Below are 21,350 nucleotides of genomic sequence, written 5' to 3'. Positions count from 1 at the left end.
CAATTTCTGCATAGGGTATGTTTGTCACAAAGATTTTCAGGATCTGTATTGCAAGACAGTAGAGTTTAGAGTAGTGGCCTTGGAAATACACATGATGCGGATGTGGATAACTTGTTCCACAGATTATGTGTACCACTGATTAGAAATAGGAATTTTTGCAGATAACACAACATGTCAGGGGCAAAGGTCTAGCTCTGGAGAAAACGGAGGAAAAAAATTCTCAAATGTAATTTGAGGTGTCGTCAGCACTTGACTGTGCAAAATACATTGTGTGAATATATAATAAAATGCACAGACCTGTTAACAATACATTAGTTATTTGCAGTGTGGAAGGGATATACAAAATCATACAGAATAAATAAGTTTAGTAAGAAACACCAGTTAGCTAATGACTTACTGCTAGTCATTATTTTGGAATGAGAGCTGTAGAAAGTAAAAGATGGGTAATTACTAGCTGGGATAAACCACAAAATGAGCTATTTGCTGCTTCCTTCTGGTAATGATATCACAGAGATGCAGCACATCATACCAGCGGCAGCATCATTTTGATATTATAGGTTCATAGGTTCATACTAGGCTATCTGCCCTAGGGCATTTATAAGCCTAGCCAGAGTATGTTTGGCTTTCGCCACCCATTTTAAATGAATTTTGCTATGCCCTTTTTCGAGGTTAGTATACTGTGCCTCTGTCTAACAGTGACACAGAAGTGATACCCGGGGTAAACCTACAATCTCCCATCCACTCATCAAGATTCCTCTTGAAGAGAGTCAATGAGGGACTCTGCCTAACCTGGACTGGGATTTTATTCCAGAGTGAAGGGAGCCTCTGGGTTATGAATCTGTTCCTCCAGCATGTCCTATTTATTTCAGTGCTGAGGTTCAAGTCTCTCGAGCGTGTAGCTCGATGGGATTTGGATTTTTTGAGGTGCAGCATGTCCCTTAGTTCCGGGTTGGACATGGCTTTATATGTCAGGCACAGGTCACCTCTGAGCAGGCGGTATGCCACTGAGTAGAGCTGGAGTTTCTTTAACCGGGCAGCATATGGCATCTGTTTGAGCCCTTTGATCCTCTTGGTGAGGTACTTTTGGGGTCTTTCCAGTTGCTGCAGGTGTTTGATAAGGTACATCCCAAAAGGGACATTGTACTCGATTATGGGCCTGATGAGGGATGAGTAAAGAGGCACGATGACCTCCCCTAATCTAGATGTGAATCCCTTCATGATTAGGTGGGCTATATAAAATGTTTTTCTAACCACTTTGGCCACGTGGTTGTCAAATGAGAGATTGCTATCAACTTGGGTCCCCAGGTCCCTAATTACTTCTTTTGTACTTAATGGATTACCACCTATGTGGTAATTTGTGGGCACTTTGTTTTTGCCAAAGGGATGACTATACACTTTTGGCATTTAGCTTGAGGCCATGGCTCTGGCACCAGTTGTTTGTTTCTATGAGGCCCTTTTGGAGGATGCTTGTGTCGGCTGGAGAGTCGATTATGGCGCCCAGTTTGCAGTCATCTGCGAACTTGGTCAGCCACAGTCCTTCCGTGTTGGCCTGTACCTCCGAGAAATATATACCAAACAAGAGAGGTCCCAGGACTGAGCCTTGTGGGATGCCACTTGTAACTGGTTTGGTGTCTGACATGGCTCCAGCAATTCTAACCATGTGGGTTCTGTCCTTGAGCCAGTTTGCAACCCATCTAGTGACATAGAGGTTTATATTTAAGCTGGTGAGCTTATCTATAATGCCCAAGTGAGGTATTGTATTGAAGGCTTTTGCGAGGTCCAGATAGGCTGTGTGGACCACCTTCCCTTCGTCAATGGCCTTGGTGACTGTTTCAAAGAAGTCAACCAGGTTTAAGAGGCAGGATCTGCCCTTAACAAAGCTGAACTGGGTAGGATACAGTGTCTGTAGGTCCCCAATATCTTTATTTATGAGGTCCATGATGATCCTTTCCATAGCTTTGCAGACCAAGCTAGTCAGGCTTAGGGGGCAATAGTTTCCAGGGTCCGTTGAGGCACCAACTTTGTGGAGAGGGACCACTGTTGCTGTACACCACTCTTTGGGTACATATCCTGTAGTAAGGCTGAGATTGAACAGTAGTTTTATGTTTGGGTTTAGCTCTTCTTGGAGTCCATGTAGGACACAGCCTGGGACACCGTCTGGTCCCATTGATGCTGTGTTTTTTGCTTTGGAGAAGGCGGCTCTTACCTGAGCATCTGAGATGTCAGGGGGGCAGCACTCTGCTGGGATAGATATTTGCCCTTTTGGTGGGGAGGGGGGGGAGAAGTTTGCGCTGAACCTGTCAGCTAGGATGTTGGCAATGTCTGTGTATTTTTTGTCATTTTGGACTAATTCTGAGCATATCTGGGAATTCCCACCCAGATTCCTAACATAACTAAAGAAAGCCTTGTGATTATCCTTAGTGTCCTGTGCAATTTTTCTCTCGAAGCTGGCCTTTGACGATTTTATGAGTGCCCTTAGTTTTTTGCTAATACTGATCAGAGATGCCTTCCCTTTTTGGGATTTTGCTCTATCATGTAGTAGCTTCCTCCTTCTATTGTATAGTTTGTTTATGGCTGGGGTCCACCAGACAGGATGTCTGCCTTTGGAGGATTGGATCTTGGTTTTATTTGGGATTGCATTTATAAAGGATTCTGCGGTCTGGGCCGTATTTTCCACAGGCCCGGGGGCTTTGAAGGATTCCACCTTGGTTTTGAGGAGTGTGAAATTTGCTTTAGAGAAGTTTTTCACTGTGGTTTTCTTGGCAGGGGGTGGGGTCGAGATGTGAATATCCAGTGAGATCAGTTTATGGTCTGATCTTACCAGTGAGGGATACACTTCTGGTCTGGAGCATAGAGTCCCCATGTTGGTGATGATCAGGTCCAGTATGTTTTCCCCTCTTGAGTTTATGAATTCTAGGAACCTTTGGGCAAGGGTGTTGGAGCTAGAGTAATGCTCCCAGTCTATGTTTGGGTAGTTGAAGTCGCCCAATATAATGGTGTTCGGAGAGACCTTCAGTGTTCTCAGAAAGGCCGAGTGGGGTTCCTGGGTTTGGGAGGGTGGTCTGTAGCAGGCTATGAACTGGAAGGCAGTTTTACCCACCATTAGTTGCACATGGATAGTCTCTGATGCTTCGTGCTTTGCCACCAACCTAGAGGTGTGGGTATCTTTGATGAATATCGATACTCCCCCTCCTTTTGTAGTTCGGTCCAAGTTTTGGGGCCAAAAAGCATGGTATGAGGTATAACCTGGTAGTGCTGGGGTGCTCTCGGGAGCCCTGAACCAGGTTTCTGTTACTGCACAGATATCGATGTTCTCCATGCTAAGGAGAGTTTTGAGTGCGTGCATCTTGAGGTTTAGACTTCTGGCGTTGAGTAGCATTACTCTTAGTTTCTTATCCCTTGTGATACCTATGGAGGTGGGTTTGTCTTTTGAGCCTTGCCTAAAAAAGGCACTATGGGGGTAGCAAGAGCCTTTGCCAATATCCGAAAGCCCAGGGGTGACAGGTGCAAGCCGTCCCTAGCGAAGCATCGTGGCTTGTCGAGCATATCAACCTAGGCTGACAGGCATTGGATCCCCTTTGAATGACACCAATACTTAAGCCAATTGTTGAAATTGATCATCTTGTCTTCATATTGTGGCATCATTCTTGGTGAGGGTAAGATGCTACTCAAGGTCAGGGTCATACCGGCCTGGGCTACATGCTCAGAGAGCTCCTCTGTGTCTCTTTTCATGTAGTCCAGGGAGGTACGTCTCAGGTCATTCACTCCAGCATGGACAATGACTGAGTCATATTTGTACTTGCCTTGGAGTGACCTGAGTGCTTGTGTTATGTTGCGGATCCTAGCACCTGACAGGCTGCTCACCGTTACCTTCTCCTTGATCAGCCTGGTGAGCGGGACGTCAGTGTGCCTGATGATAGAGTCACCTATTACAAGTGTATCAGGTGTGTTGTTTAGCCTTAAGGGCTAAACTTTAGCTTAGCTACAGACCTGCAATCTACACCTCATCACTGAAATATCACTGAGTGCAGAGGACTGGATATGCTGTGTATCAATTAGAACAGCTGAGCTCTGAAATTAATGTGTCTTGGTGGAATGCAAGCTTAGGACAAATCATCAAAAACAAAGACAGTTAGGCAGACCAGTGAACTGACTGCTGATGTCAGCAAATCAACAGGAAAAGTTAACATTTCAAAATGTTTTAAAATTCAAAGAAATAAAAATCACATATTTGACTCTTGATATTTATGGGTTATTGCCTGATCTCAGATTGTTTTTGGTTCTCCAGGGAGCCTTCCATCACCCCAGACACTACAGGAAGTTCAAGTACCAATCATAAACCAACCACAATGTGACTGTCTGTATCATGTGAATACCGACTATCCCCAGCGCACTCAGCTGGTAGCAATGAATTCCATCTGCGCTGGATATATCAGAGGAGTAAAAGATTCCTGTCAGGTAACTTTAGTTCATTATTGCAGTATTATCTTCTTTGTTTGTTTGTTTTCATTTGTTAATTAGTTTAGCAAAGTTGACCAAGGACTCTTTTAACACAACCTGTGTACAAACCAACAGAAGATCACAGTTTGATAACACTTACCTACAGCCCACAGAATGGTAAAAAATATAAGATACAGTTACATGAGTTAACCATCAATGACATTTTCAATCAATATATCGTAAAAAGCACACTTAAGAAGTTATATTAGAACATTTATTCAATTAAGTGACATCTCAACATCTTTGCATTTAAAACAGAACATTTGTGTCTAGCATGTGTCAGCTTCTGCATGTTATCCACTGAAATTCTGTCACAGTGAACAGCACAATAAAACATAACATTCCTCAAAGCATAACACAGAAAAAGAGCATAGCAAGCGACAGCCTTATAGATAGACTTGTAAATTTTATAAAACATTTGATCAGAACAGAGCATAACATAGAAGAGCAATAGACTTTAAGATTTTTTTTGGCAAATCTTGCAAAGCTATATAATTGTAATAACTGAATTTTCATTGATCTGTATATCAGATTTTACTACAGAATATGTGGAAGCACCCTTTTTTTTTATTTGAGTGGGACTGTCCCGAGATCAGCAGCCCAATCCCGAGTCCTGCGCTGCCTCTTAAAATCCCAGCGAAACAGTCAGCAAACAAGCCAATCAAAAATCACAAAGCAGAGCCACTTGTTCAATGCAAAACAGTGGGCTGTTCTGCATTGAACAGAAAAGTCTGTGCTTTGCAGTTTTTGATACGAGCCAATCAAAACTCAGAAAGTGGAGCCACCTCTGCTTAATGCAGAATAGCAGGAAATACTTTTTTTTTTTTTGGTATTCACTTACAGTCCCTACCTGTCCATTCAGAAATCTGGCAACCCTGACACAAGTAAGGTGAACTTCATCAGACAAAATCTTTCCCATAAATTGTCCTTTTATAATCATTAAATCCAGTGCCATCTTGTGGTGGAAGTATTAAATTACATACATAAAGTAATAAAGCCATGAAAAACAGTTCAAAAATAGATAAAATTAAAAACATTAGGTCAACTGGGATATTAGTCTTTTGCTGTCAGCAACTTGTCTTTCGGTATGTGCAATATATTATCCATTTTCCTAAAGTGAGTAGATTTATTTTTCTTTATCAAATAGTTACTGAGAATTTTCTAAATTGCGTCAATATTTTCAGTTTGCCTAATGATTTTAGGTATACTATTCTAACATTCATTTATTTATTTGATATTTGTTAATCAGGTAAGTGGTCTGGGAAGAAGACCCTTTACAGCCATGACTTAGGCTCAGATGAGCAAAAATTATACAAGACGTATTGCATGCATTGGTTTACAGAGCAAATACATGCATACAAAATGATAACATAATATTGTATTTACATTTTTGTTACGATAACAAGACTAGCTATGAAAGTGATGCAGCATATAGAATAGAATGCATGCTGTGCAATAGCAATTTATGAGAGGTAAATAGGTAAGTAGATGGTTGTTTAATATAAATAGATTACTTTTGGTGCCTCACAGATTGCTTTACAATTTGTCTTGTAGGAATGTTACCCTTTGTGAGAATCATTTAGTGGATAGTTTAATATACAGGGTAGTTTACATATAAATAATAAATAAATAACTATATTTATATATATATATATATATATATTTATATATATATATCTGTTGTGGACACTGAATCAAATGAGCCAGTATGTTGACATCTATCTGGTCGACACCATTTGATCAATACCGACAGATGGCCGACAGTTGTGCAAAATCATCAGTCCCTGAGTAGGGAAATATTCCCTTTCCTTGGGGAATTGTTCAATCTCAGAGTTTGTGTGTGTGTTTTTGTGTGTGTGTGTGTGTGTGTGTGTGTGTGTGTGTGTGTGTATATATATATATATATATATATATATATATATATATATATATGGGTCACCTTTAAAATCTCGAAATCGCATTTGCCCGAAACGGAATCCGACGGGACGAGAATACCGAAAACGCAGATGACCGAAAAGGTGAGAACCCGACGGACTCGGTAAGTGTGCGATCGAGTGAGGGATTTAGTGTTAGGGAGCGGACAGGTAAGTGTGCGATAGTGAGGGACTGTGGGTTAGGGGTGGGTTAAGTGAGTTAGGGTTAGGGTGCAGGTAGGGTGTGTGTGCGATGGTGAGGGACTGTGGGTTAGGGGTGGGTTAAGTGAGTTAGGGTTAGGGTGCAGGTAGGGTGTGTGTGCGATGGTGAGGGACTGTGGGTTAGGGGTGGGTTAAGTGAGTTAGGGTTAGGGTGCAGGTAGGGTGTGTGTGCGATGGTGAGGACTGTGGGTTAGGGGTGGGTTAAGTGAGTTAGGGTTAGGGTGCAGGTAGGGTGTGTGTGCGATGGTGAGGGACTGTGGGTTAGGGGTGGGTTAAGTGAGTTAGGGTTAGGGTGCAGGTAGGGTAAGTGTGCGGTAGTGTCGGACCTTAGGGTTAGGGTTTGGGTTAGGGATAGTGCATATGTTATGTAGTGTACTGTGTTGTTGATTAGTAGGGGATACGTGGAGTCAGGGGGCTTGCCCCCCCCTGCAGAAATGCTTTTATTTGGTTTAGTTTGTCCTGGAGTAATTCCCGAAGCATGCATAGAAGATGTCAGTATTTGTTGTTTCAATGTTATCACGTCAGTTACTTTATTCTGTCTAGTACCCTATACCCATATGTATGTGTGTGTGTGTGTGTGTGTGTGTGTGTGTGTGTGTGTGTGTGTGTGTGTGTGTGTGTGTGTGTGTGTGTGTGTGTATATGTATATACACATGCGAGTGCATGTGTGTGATATACACATGCGAGTGCATGTGTGTGTGTGTGTGTGTGTGTGTGTGTGTGTGTGTGTGTGTGTGTGTGTGTGTGTGTGTGTGTGTGTGTGTGTGTGTGTGTGTGTTTTTCTTTTTGAGGTCATTTAGATGTTCTGAATATGTAATGTCATTTGGAAGCTGATTTTGTGGCTGTGTCTGATCTGGAAAAGGCTTTTTCTCCTATGTTCATTTTAAACTGAGGACATACAACAGTCATGTGTCCTTCCTGGGAGTCTCTTAGTGAAGATGTATATTCATTTAATTGGAGTTTTCTTCTCAAAGCTGGGCAGTAACCAGAAGTGTTAATTTTAAATAAAAGGGTGCTAAATAGATAGGATGACTAGAAGCCAATTTAGTCCATGTATAAGGTCACGATGATGTATATGTGAGTTTGTTAGGAGGGCATATTATCTTTAGGCACTTAAAGTTTCTTTGATGCCAAGGCTGATAAGGTACTGGGACAGACTTACAAAGGGCTATTTTGCTTGTTACCATGGTGAATAGGGGCTGAGGTAGGTGTATGCCCTTACCAGCCATGGCACCCAGGGCTGCTGTAGCCTCTTAAATCAGGGAGATTTTATGGTATAGTGCAATGTTAGTGCTGTCAGTTCTTGTAACAGAAAAATAGATAAGATACAAATGTAAACAGTGATGAAAAACATAAACATTATAGCTTAGTTATTACAGGCGTGAGTTATGAACAGACCGCAGTATACAGAATGAAAGACTTTTATTGTAACAAAGGAGTCTCTTTTTTCAGCTCAAGTCTAATATGTTCCCTGTCGATGTTAGGTCTCTGTCCATGTAAGGTCTCTGTCCATGTAGGTCTCTGTCCATGTAGGTGTTTGTCCATGTTAGATCATGAGGGATAGTGAGGTTTAATGGCAAAAAAAGGAGGTAGGTGACTACTGACTGGTTTCTTTGATCTCTAGAGCAGAAATATATCCTGGAAACACTTCTGATGGAAAGAATTGTGAAATATCTAGAAACCTCTGGGATGTAGAATCCAGTGATGCATTGATTCAGAATGGGAGTATCATGAAACACAAAATGGATGAGTTTCCTTGGCAGCACACAAAATGGATGAGGTACCTTGGCAGCACCATCATGACAGAGGACCCAGGAAGTGCTTAAAACATAGCAGGGCATTTGGCACAATATGACAAAGGGTCAGTAAACAAATTATCCTTCCTAGGAGTGGGTTAGAGGACATATAGTTTATTCTACCAAAACCCTCATTCACTGAGGATTGTTTGGGTTCAGGTGATCGAGCATAACTTCTGAAAATGTTTTCTTCTGTGGGGGATATTAGGATATGTTACAGTGACATTCTGTTGGCTCATCTTTTTCCAAATGAATGTTTTTCTTTTCAGATTAGTCCTCCAAGGCCCAAACTTAAGGTTGAGCAGTGGAAGCTGGTGTCTTCAAAGCAAGGGAGGAGGCCACAGGAAGAAACTTATTAGGGGGGGTTAACTTTAATAGGGTGGTGCTCTATTATAGTAAGTGAATAACTACTATCTGTGATCAAACAACAGATGGAGGTCATTCTTTCTTATCTATAGACTGCCTCAGTATGTACTCCCTCATTATTTCACTTTGCTGACTATGTAAACCTTAGATGTGTGACTGTAAACAACAAGACCAGCCTTGGATGAACTGGAGCCCTAGACAAAGGACTCAGTGCCACTCCTCCATCATAGACTAGCCCTTCCTGCACCTTCCCAGTGCCCAATATCCTTCTCTTATTTTCCTCTCAACCTGGCATCACACCATCCAGACAGATTATTACTTTTTTGTTTTACCTCATTTTGATATACTCTTTAGCATCTCCCCATGCTTTATTACATCCTAACTGTCTAAGACTTTATTATAATAAGTTTGAAGGAAATAACTAACTTAAGTCGGTGCCTGGGGACTGTTTGGCCCCCCAGAAGTTATAGAGTTCTAGATGTTCTCAGATGCATCAATGAGTTTTTTTTTACAACCTTTTGATCTAATGATGGCCTGAACAAACAAATCATGAACATGGAAAGAAATATAGTCCTATTTTATTTTTTTTCAAGGAAAAATATGTTGCATCTAAAACGTAATATTCAAAGTCATCAAAATAAATAGTTCACCAATATATTGTAGACAGATATTTGCAAGGATATATAAATCCCATTCTGGAATAGTACATACTTTCCTCCCCCTGTGCTATATGGGGTGAAAGTAAAAGCACAAATGACCAAAAGCATATATTATACCGCTAAGGTTCTGCGAGAAGAAGCCAAAGCTCATGGTAAAACCCACAAAGGAACATAAAGAACATGCAGACTCCACACAGAAGGAATAACAGAAAAACACTCACCAGGGAACCAAGTTCTGTTGTCTAGATGGCAGCACTACTTAATGCAGCACTCTGACGAATAAATGATCACTTGCCGTTACACATATCTTACCCAGAACACCACATGGTATAGACACTTACTGAGTACAATTCTTTTGTTATACTTTGATGGGAATTGAAAAAAAAATATGGACAACTACTATGTTAAGGTATACAGCAACTACCTTCCCATCATGCTTGCAGTAATTTTCATTACCAACAATTCCATTCTCATCAATTACAACTGCTTTACTTACTATGCACACCTGAGGTATCTGGTTGTGTTAAACACACACACAAGTACAGTATTCCAACTGGCTTAAAACAAATGTGCACTATTTCTGCAATGACACACACACACACACACACACACACACACACATACACACACACACACACACACACACACACACACACACACACACACACACACACACATACATAATCCCTCACTCACAAATTTACAAATGTGACTATCAATTGCAATCACTTGTATGACAGCAAATGTACACCTCAGATGTCTGATACTGTAGAATGAATAAATAACTGCCGCACAGGAATTTGTCCTTTCAGCTCATTGCTGTCAAAATATAGCATGCAACCAACTAATCCCCCATACCTCCCAAACTTTTAGATGGAAAATTAAAGAGGAAGTTATAAAAAAATTGTGGGTAAAAAGCTAAACTCAGTGCAGCTGTTGCCTTCATGCACTTAGAAACTTGTTAGAATAGCAGGCTTTGCATTAGCATTTTATTTATTTGTTTAGTTATCTTATTTACTGGGGTAGTGCACTAATCAATAATTACTAATTTCAAGCTCAACTCAGATGAAATACAAAACATTTTGCAAGCAAAAATACAGAAATGTAAACAACAACAGAATAGTTCAGACTAATTACATAGAAAAACTGTGTATATACATTCCAGTGAATAAGCGCAGTGCAAAGTGCAATCAAACAGGGCATAATATTCAATATATACATTAATTTCTAACGCTGGTCAGTCTTCAGCAAATCTTGAGAGAAGAGATTCAGAAAGGAGATAGGTTAGGTGGTATGTCCTGTGTTGAAGCAGTAGCATTTGGCTTGGATAAAGAAGTGCTTTTTGAGCTGCATTCTGAATTGGGAATAAATATAGATTTCCTTAATGTCTATGGACAGAGCATTTCAAAGGGTAGGTGCCTTACTGGAGAAAGAACTGTGGATTTTAGTTCTAGGGGTAATTTGGGTTGGTGTGCCTTGTGAATTGTGACTCAGGATGTATAAGGATGTTTTCTGATGATGTTTAGCTGCAAAGGGAATAAATGTGTTTGATGGAGTAGCTTACAGAGGTAGAATCCTAAAACCAGTCATTTTGCTTTTTCTATGGTGATACAGTGATGTTCACGGAAAGCTGCCTTTGTAAGGAGTCAGCAGATACTGTTAGAAATAGCCTGGAGTGTGCCAAGTGTTTTTCTTGGAGACAAAAATCAAAAATTAGAAGCCCATATTAAAGTTGAAAAAGGAGAACTCTGGCTTGTTGGAATAGAAAGAGGGAGATCTTTTTGGCCAAGAAGAAGAGGGAGTTTATGTTGGCTGTCACTTTGTCCATGTGAAAATGAGAGTTTAGTGACTGATCAAGTATTTGAAGGTGGAACTTGTCTCTATGGAATGGTTGTGTAGGTCAAAAAGTAATTAGTCAGGCTCTTGGTGAATTTTCTGCAGAGTTCCAAAAGACATAGTTTTGGTCTTGGTGGGGTTGAGATGTAGTTTATAGCTTATGAGCCATTAGTGGAGCTCATGTAAGTCTGACTGGAGTTGGCAGTGAGTACTGGTGTGAGAGTCACCTGATCGGTAAATGACCATGTCATCAACATAGAGGATAATTGAGAGATGGGGGCAGCCACAAGGAAGAAGAATAAGGGGGCAAGAATGGATCCTTGTGGTACACGTTTGGTAATATGTGCAGATTCTGATTGGGAGGATCCTATTTTAACTCTGAATTTTTGTCAGTGAAGAAATTTCTAAACCAGGGAGCAGTGTCTGGACTGATATTAATTCAAATTGCTTTTTTTTTTTTGAGAAGATAGTGGTCAGTGAAGTCAAATCTTTGTCAGGTCTATAAACAAAGCACCTGTAAGGAGGCCACTATCAGAGTTTAGCAGGATGGCATAATTCAGGGACCAAAGTGCTGTCATAGTACTTTGTCCTAGCCAAATCCATGTTGTTTAGAGAACATCAGGTGGCACTGATGAACATAGATTGAGAGTTGGTTGTAGATTGACTTTTCCAGAAGTTTGCTCAGAATTTGGAGGATGGATATTGAACAGAAGTGAGAGGTACCTCTTGGGGTGGTTTGCTTTGGAAGGGGTTTAATTAAGGCAGTTTTCCAAATTTGTGGCATGATGTTTTGTGTGAGACATAGATTATATATGTGGGTGAGAGAAAGGCATAGATGCTTTCTGCAGTGATATATGAACCAGGGTTTAAATGTTGTCAGATCCAGAAGAGGTGTCAATAGAATATTTTCAAGTAGAATAAAGACTTCTTTGGGATTTATGCATTTGAAGTAGAAGGGGGGGGGGGGTGAATGGTGACAGATGTCTAATGCATGATCTGTGGAAGGTTTGGAGTTTATTGATGGGAGAGTGCTAAATTCTTTAAGGAAATCTTCTGGAGAAGGTTTTGCTTTACCACATTGAATGCTGTTTGCAGACAGGGAATCATGTGAAGGTTTTCTTCCTGTAAGTAGGTTAACCTCATTCCAGAAGTGTTTGGAAGAATTTAAGAGGGTAATTTGTTTCTTTGTTTGGAGATTTCTTTTGTGCCTTCTGATAGACTTCTTGGCTAGGTTGCGCAAGACTATAAAGGTGGTGTGATTGTCAGTTGTGGAGGTCTGTTTCCATTTTGCCATGCTTCATCCCTTAGAGTTAAAAAATGTTTGAGTTTGGTGGATAGCCATTCAGTTTTGGTGAGTTTATAAAGCCAGTGGATAAGTGGGCAGAATTTGTCTTGCAGCTGGACTAGAAAGTTTGTTAGGCTTACAGGTCCTGTGTTAGGGTCATGTAAGGAGAGTATATGATTCCAGTTGTGAGCTGTGAGAAAGGTACTGAATGTGTCTATATTTGTGATACTCTGGTTTCCGAAGGCTTTCAACATTGGTGGTAGTTTTGTAGGATGGTTGACAACTGTAAGGGTGACTGGGCAGTGATCACTTAGTGATGGTGGCAGAATGTCTATCGATGGCGATGGAGCTTGGCATGTTTGTAATAATCATATCTAGTGTGGAATGCTTCGAGGACCTGAGGTTAGGTCTTGTTGTTTCTTTTCTGAGTTGAAGAAGACCTGGGTCTGCTAGAAAAGTACAAATGCCAGATGAAAGAGGGCCAGAATACTTAAGATTTAAGAAACCTGCAATGATTACATTAATATTTTTGGTACAGTTATTGTGGATGTTAGTGATGACTGATTTGAATTTATCTAGGGAAGTGGGGGGTGGTAGATGGGCTGTAGTGATTAGCAGTGAACTGGAAACTTTAAGAGAATCCAGTTAGGACTAGAGTCTGAGCAGGAGTTTTCTTGGGCTATGACTTCAATTTATTTCTGTACAAAATTAGAGAGACACCAGCAAATCATTTGCCTGGTTTGTTATCATTGACACACTACATAGGATGTTAGAAAGTACTAGAAGTTGACAGAGTCTTTTTTGAGCCAGGATTTTGTGATTGCTAGTATGTCTGGTTTGACTGGGAATTTAAAACATTTATATTGGCTGTCATGCTTCTTATGCTATGTGCATTGAGGAGTGCACAGGCTAGTGCAGGAAGGGAGCAGTTCTGATTTTGAGGAAAGGGTGTTGGGCCTGGGCTGAGTTCAACGTTACTCTTAAGAAGGAGACTGAAGATTATGGAGGATAGTCTAAAGCAGGTCTTATGTATTTTTAAACAGAGAGAAAAATTATTTGGAATCTTAATAATCATATATAAGAGTGATCCTGCCAGTGACAAGCTTGGGAATAGGTTTGGTCTGATTACTGGGGGGTTGTGGTTTGTTGTTGAGGAAGTTATTGAAGTAGGGATAACACACAATGATGTCATGATTGGTTGTAAGTGTTTTATGAAGATATTTGTTATTTGTAGTAGGGGGTTACAGAGGTGAAAAGGATAGAAGAAGGAAGTAGAACACGGTAAATTAAGGAAAGAGGAACATATTACTGATTGAATGCGTGTTGTGTTTGTACAGGAAGCTGGGAGTGGGAGTTAAGACTTCCAGTAATATTGTAGTACTGACTATGAGGGTAGTGAGGTAAGAGGGTTATGTGTTTAATGGTGTCTTTTTAAGAGGTGTGTCTGTGACAGTGGATGTCAATAAGATTAAATATAATTGCAAATGTAATAACATGCTTTAATAAATGCCATTAAGTCTGAAACTCGTGTCTATCATCATTGTTTAGCAACTGTAATCCTCAATGATTTGTCAGAAACTTTATGAGGAAAAGGCCAAAGCTTTAAATAAGAGGCAAAAAAATCAGACACATTCTTCAAAATCAGCAAATGGTTAAGAGCATCTACCCCCCACTCATACATGCATATAGTGTGGCAGTTAAAGCCAACTGCTGCTGTCTGCCACTAGCTGTTCCAAGCTCAGGGTAACAGGTGTCTTTTTTGCCATAACATAGCTGGACATGGTGTGCCATGATTTGCATATATCGAGCATCTAACGTTTACCACAGCTAGTCCACAAATAATATCCATTAATCCTTCTATCCTTTGCCATTCTCTGTTTAGAGAAAGTGGTATAGGATTGCAGATACACCAAGAGATGAAAAGTGAATAGCACAGACGCAAACACACACACCCGCATACACACACTTAAATATTAAGTGATTACCTTTGTACATGATGCCAGTAACGGGCAGAGTGCCTGAAAAAAACATAATATTTAACTAAAAATCTCCCATGTTAGTGTTATTGCATTGCTACATTCAGTCCTGGCTTCTTTCACTTTCAGCCTCAGGTTGTCTCAATCACCTGTGGCAGCCTGAGCCAATAGGAAGGTCTCTTCACTGTTTAGCACAGCAGCCAATTGAGATCCTGGCTGGGTGATGTTTCTGATGTCGTCAACTTGCATGAGGATTGGTGAAATAAGACTAATGTTAGGCTGTTTTCAAAACAGCCTGGCAAAGGAATTAAGTTGATTTTCCTTTTTTAATTATCTGGAGTATTTCTGAACTCCACACATGCGCATAAATGGTGTTCTGAGAATGAAGAACAGCAGAAAGTCAACTGTTACATTTAAAGTAAAAATAATAGCTGGCTTTTGAATCTTTCTTTAATACTATTTATTGTTTGTTTTAATGGGGGTGGGGGGCTGCGGCCCCGCAACCAGTATTTTGTCAAGGGGAGGTCATGTCTGTTAAATCTGGTCGACTTCTTTGAGACAGTCACCAAAGCCATGGATGAGAGAAAAAAAGTGCACACCGCCTACCTTGACCTGGCCAAAGCCTTTGACACTATCCCCCACTCGGGCATAATAGATAAACTCTCTCAACTAGGCATTAATCCATATGGTATCAGATGGGTAGCAAACTGGCTCACTGATAGAACCCACTTCATCTAAATAGGGGAAGCCACCTCAAGCAGTAGACCAGTAATGAGTGGCGTACCCCAGGGATCAGACTTGGGGCCTCTGTTATTCGGGATATACTTCTCTGAGGTGCAGGCCAAAACCAGTGAGCTATGGCTGACCAAGTTTTTAGATGACTGCAAGCTGGCAATGGTCATCAGTTGTCCAAGTGATGCGGATGTCCTCCAAGAGGGTCTCACCCAAACAAATGACTGGTGCTAGAAACATGGCCTCAAGCTGAATGTCAAAAAATGCATCATCATCCCCTTTGGGGAGAGTGATGTCTCCACATATCACATTAATAACAATGTCCTAAGCATGCGATCAGTTGTGAGGGATGTGGGCACCCAGGTTGATAGCAACCTGATGTCTGTCCACTATGTTGCTTCTGTTGTACGGAAAGCTTTGTACATGGTCCACCTTATAAGTAAGGGTATCTCATCTAGGGGCAAGGAGGTCATAACATCCCTGTATTCTTTCCTTATAAGGTCAATTAATGTGTACAACGCCCCCTTCATCATGTACCTTACAAAGTACATGCAGCAGCTGGACAGACCATAGAGGTTCCTTACCAGAATAATCCAGGGCCTCAAACATCTACTCTACACAGATAGGCTAAAAGCCCTGTCCCTCTACTCAGTGCAATCTCACACCCCACCTTGATGAGACTGCTGCATGTCTGCAAGTCAAGCTCCACTCGAGTAACCCACATGTGCGACCTCAACCTGGTCTGTAACATCAATAGGACTTGTTGGCGGGACAGATTTGTATCCCAGAGACTCCCCAATCTGTGGAATAGACTCCATCTCCCCATCAAGCAGAGTATCTCATTAACCCTTTTCAAGCGCAACCTGGATAACTGGATGAGAAACAGAAAATGCTCCCCTGGGATTCCACCTGTGTCCCTTCTGGACAGGAGCGTTAGGTGCTGACTTGTTTAAACATGGGCTAAACTCTTTGCTAGGCATATAAGGGCCTCAGGGTTAATAGCCTAGTAACTCCCTATGATCCTATGAGACTACAATGGGGTTGAAGCATTTGTAGAATTCAGAGGTCTGAAGTAAATAGAAGCATTCAGAGGAAAAGATGATTACGAGTGGGTTACCATAAGGGTCTCTACTGATTCCAGTACTGGTCTACAAGTGACACGGGTCCAATATAATTGGAGAATTAGAAAGAATAAAAATAATGTTGGCAATTACAACTGACAGAACTGACTAATACACAGCAATGTAAATTCCATGCAAGAGAAAGGCACAATGGAAAGAAAAAACCTGTAGATAGAAAACAGAACTGCTATCAAAACCTGGAAATAGCCCTAGAGATAGCAATACTGTAATCATACCAGATAACTGTAATGTAAGCAAGTGTTGGAAGAAAGCAGATGGAATGCATGGAAGGTGCATCTTCACCTGAAAAGATAATGAAATTATTCCCATAATGCAGTTGGAGAGATTATACTTAGGTTATCATTGCCAGTTGTAGAAACATCACTTTCCTAATAATATAAAGAGTACCGAGTTAGTTCAGAACAGGGTAATAGAAAGGTGCTTGGTCTGCTACAAAAGCCAAATCAGAGAACATTTTAAGTGGGTCAAGTGTTTCAAGGAAATCAGATGATTCCAAAAAGGCACCATTTCTCAAAAAAAAATGTGGATAAGAAAGCAAACAGTATATGTTAAATACAGGCTAGAAAGCTTAGGAAATACACAGTGCAAAAATACTACCACAGAAAGGGTGGGCTGTTTGGAATTGCCTTTCAGGGACAGAGAAAGTTGCTAGAATCAAAAACAGCAAAGATATACCAAAAAAAAGATAAAAAATGCATGAGATATGCAGAAAGGCAGGTTATTTTTATTAGGGGTAGAGAATGTCAGCTATTATTGTTGCAGGATTCAGTGGTTATGCAGTGGCCAGATATTATTAATAGATTAGATGTGCCTGGTGAATCTTATTAGTTGTAACAGCATGTATGATGTCTGTCTCGTTTACAAGAACACAGTAGTATTTTGTAGGCCTTGATGTTGTCATAGCCTCCTCACGGACTCCTATAGCTTAAGAAGAAGAAGGTATCCAATGTACCTTCTTTTCACCTTTCCAAGACAGATTGATAGGCAGTGGAAGTATATGGTATCCTTTAGAAGTTCTTCTTGTAGCAGTCTAAAATGAATTTTCCTTGTATGTCTCCTAGGATTCAAACATGCAATAAGCTCTGAGTGAACAGCAGTTCTTCTGCATGGCTTCCCTGGTTGCTTCCATATTACTTCACCCAGCAACAGCAATGTTGCTGTTGCTGGTTGCCTTTTTGCACTTTAGTTTCATCACAATATAAGCAAGTATTGGGACTAATACCTATCATTACCTAGGAAGCAATACCTTATGAACTCCCCAATGCATTCTTTCAGCAGCCTTAAGCTCCTGCATGTACCTAACGGAAATGTATGTGCATTTCTATGGCTGTGTATATGTAGGGTGTGGGTATATATGTATATTCACATGCCCATGCACACACACACACACATACACACACACACACACACATATATATATATATATATATATATATATATATATATATATATATATATATATATATATTTATAAAATCATAGACCACATATATACACACAGACATATATATATATATACCTACATATACATGTAATTTTTTATACATGTATATCCTGTAACATACTCTGAAGTAAATGTACAATTGTGCCTTTAACAGAGGCTTGTATATGCAGATTTCCCACAGAATTCTAGTTAGGAACTTAACATTATTAGATTGCAAAGAGCTATTAATGACTTATTCCTGCCATATAAAATAACAAAGATCTAGCTACTTAATCTGTTGCCGTTTCCCCAGTCTGGAGCTACATTCAACTTTGGGTTGAAGAGTAAAAAAAAAAAGGTCCTACATCCTCCTAAATTAACTAAAATACAAAAATGAACATCTCTTTCTACTTTTAACACTGTAACAAACCTCCTGATACACCTTATAGGTTCATAGGTTGGCACTGGGCTATCTGCCCGAAGGCATATATTAGCCCAGCCACGTTGCGCGGTATTCACCACCCCTTTAGTAGTTCCCTAGACCCTTGTACTAGCAGCTAGTACCCTTGGCCCCTATCTAGTAGTGCTGTTGGTGTGATCGCCAGTGTGAACTTTATGTTACCCATCCACTCATCAAGGTTCCTCTTGAAGAGTGATAGTGAGGGGCTCTGTCTTATGTAGATCGGGACCCTGTTCCACAGTAAGGGAAGTCTCTGCAAAGGGAATCTATCCCTCCAGCATGTTCTATTCATTGTTGTGTTGAGGTTTATATCCCTAGAGCATGTAGCTCGAGTAGATTTGGTTTTGGTAAGATGGAGCATGTTCAACAATTCTGGGTTGGACATTGCTCTGTACGTTAGACAGAGATCGCCTCTGAGAAAGCGGTATGCAACAGAGAACAGTCTTAGCTTTTTCAATCGTGCTGCATAGGGCAACTGCTTGAGGTCAGTAATCCTCTTGGTTAGGTACCTCTGTGGTCTCTCCAGCTGCTGGAGATGTCTAGCCAGGTACATTCCAATTGGTGCATTGTACTCAATAATGGGTCTGATGAGGGAAGAGTAGAGGGGCACCATTACATCCTTAGATCTTGATGCAAACCCTTTCGTGATCAGGTGGGTCACATAGAAGGATTTTCTAACCACTTTGGTAATATGGTTATCAAAGGAAAGCTGACTATCTACTTGGGTCCCTAGATCCCTTATTTCTTCTTCAGATTTCAGGGGATTACCTCCTATGTTGTAGTTTGCGGGTACTCTGTTTTTTCCAAAGGCGATTGCTACACATTTTTTTGCATTTAGCTTGAGACCATTACTTTGACACCATGCATCAGTCTCATTTAGGCCCTTCTGGAGGATCTCCATGTTGGCCGGAGACTCTGTTATAGCACCCAGTTTGCAGTCGTCCGCAAACTTAGTCAGCCACAGCCCTTCCATGCTTGCTTGTACTTCTGAGAAGTATATGCCAAACAGGAGAGTCCCCAGGACAGAGCCCTGAGGCACACCACTCATTACTTGTCTGAATTCGGACATAGATCCCACTACTCTTACTTTATGGGATCTGTCTGAGAGCCAGTTTGCGATCCATCTTGTGACGTAAGGGTTTATGCCCAGGCTGGTGAACTTATCAATAATACCTGAATGGGGAATGGTGTCAAATGCTTTAGCAAGGTCAAGGTAAGCCATGTGTACCTCCTTTCCCTTATCTATAGCCTGAGTAACTGTCTCAAAGAAATCCACCAGGTTCAGGAGGCATGATCTGCCCTTGACGAAGCCGAACTGTTTGGAGTCCAGTGACTGGAGGCTCCCAATCTCTCTATTTATGAGTTCCATAATGATTCACTCCATAGCCTTACAGATCAGACTGGTCAGGCTTATTGGTCGGTAGTTCCCAGGGTCAGTTGTGGCCCCACCCTTGTGTAGCGGGACCACCGTTGCCATGCGCCATTCTATGGGCACATATCCTGTGGAGAGGCTGAGACTGAACAGGGTATTAAGATGCAGGGTTAATTCCTTTTGGAGCTCGCGTATGACACAGCCTGGGACACCATCTGGTCCCATGGAGGCAGTGTTTTTAGCTTTAGATAGAGCCTTGTTCACCAACGTATCAGTAATAATTGTACTTACACAATCCCCTGGAATGGTAATAGGCTATGTAGGTGGTGGTGGTGGGGGGGATTTGCACTGAACCTGTCAGCCAAGATGTTGGCAATGTCAGAAGGGTCAGTGTATTTTGTTCCCTTTTGTACTAGCTCAGAACAGACCTGAGCATTGCCATTTAGGTTTTTGATGTAGCCATAGAAGGCCTTATGGTTATCCTTGGCATCCTTGGCAACTTTCTTTTCAAAATTAGCTTTAGTTGACTTGATGAGGGCCCTCAATGTCTTACTAATGCTGATCAGGGATGATTTTTCTACTTGAGATTTGACCTTTTTTTGTATAAGTCTCCTCCTTTTATTGTAAAGTTTGCTTATGGCTGGGGTCCACCAGACTGGTTTCTTCTTGCTTGAGGAAGGAGTCTTGGTTTTATTTGGGATAGCACTGTCCATGCAATCCTGAAGATGCATATAGAGTGCCTTGGTGTAGGATTCCGCATCCTGGATATCATTATCCTTCTGCAAGGGAATAGTGAAGCTTTCCACTTCGGATGCAAGTAGTTTGAAGTTTGCTTTGGAAAGGTTTTTGACTATGGTTTCTTTGACTGGGGGAGGTGGAGGGGTGAGGATGTCCAGGGTTATCAGTTTGTGGTCAGATCTGACCAAGGAGGAAGTGATAACGGGTGTGATACAATGGGTGCCCATATTTGTGATGATTAAATCCAATATGTTGTCCCCTCTAGTGGGGGAACATGCTAGTTGTTCAAGGGCATTTGAATTTATAAATTCTATGAATCGCTGAGCATAGGAGTTGGAACATTGGTAGTTTGCCCAGTCTATACCAGGGTAGTTGAAATCACCCAAGATTATGGTGTTGGGTAGGACCTTTATATTTTCCAATGTCTCAAGGAATGCAGAGTGAGCATCTTGGGACATTGTGGGCGATCTATAACTGGCTACGACTTGAAATGTGGTTTTGCCTGATGATAGTTGCGCATGGATGATCTCTGGGGCATCATGCTGCACTACTAACCTGGAGATATGGGTATCTTTGATGAATATGGATACACCTCCACCCTTTGTACTGTGATCCGGTAACTGAGGCCGGAAGGTATGATATGAATTGTAACCTGGCAGTGCTGGGGTGCTCTCTTGAGCCTTGAACCAGGTTTCCATCACTGCACAAACATCGATTTTCTCCATGCTGAGGAGAGCCTCGAGTGTGTGCATTTTGAGGTTGAGACTTCTGGCGTTGAGTAGCATTACCCTTAGTTTTTAGTTACCTGTGCTGGTTATGGTGGTTGGTTTGTTCTTTGAGCCTTGCCTAAAAAGGCACTATGGGGACGGCAAGAGCCTTGGCTTATACCACAAATGAAGTACTGACGCCCTTCACTCTTGTCCAGAGAAG

At 41.2% G+C, this 21,350-nt stretch overlaps 1 protein-coding gene across 1 annotated transcript in view; it reads left to right on the top strand.

Annotated features, from left to right (window-relative positions):
• Window positions 1-21,350, top strand: part of LOC122814339 (serine protease 27-like) — an 84,990-nt gene that overhangs the window by 39,549 nt on the left and 24,091 nt on the right. The window contains exon 5 of the mRNA XM_044086925.1: window positions 4,289-4,458. Within this exon, the coding sequence (XP_043942860.1) occupies window positions 4,289-4,458 (170 nt within the window). The remainder of the gene's footprint in view (window positions 1-4,288; window positions 4,459-21,350) is intronic.

This window comes from Protopterus annectens, chromosome 10.part0 (genome assembly GCF_019279795.1).
Source record: "Protopterus annectens isolate FY-2018-M chromosome 10.part0, PAN1.0, whole genome shotgun sequence".
NCBI classification, from domain to species: Eukaryota; Metazoa; Chordata; order Ceratodontiformes; family Protopteridae; genus Protopterus; species Protopterus annectens.
Note: the sequence above shows the minus strand (reverse complement) of the source record. Positions and strands in the feature narration are given on the sequence as shown.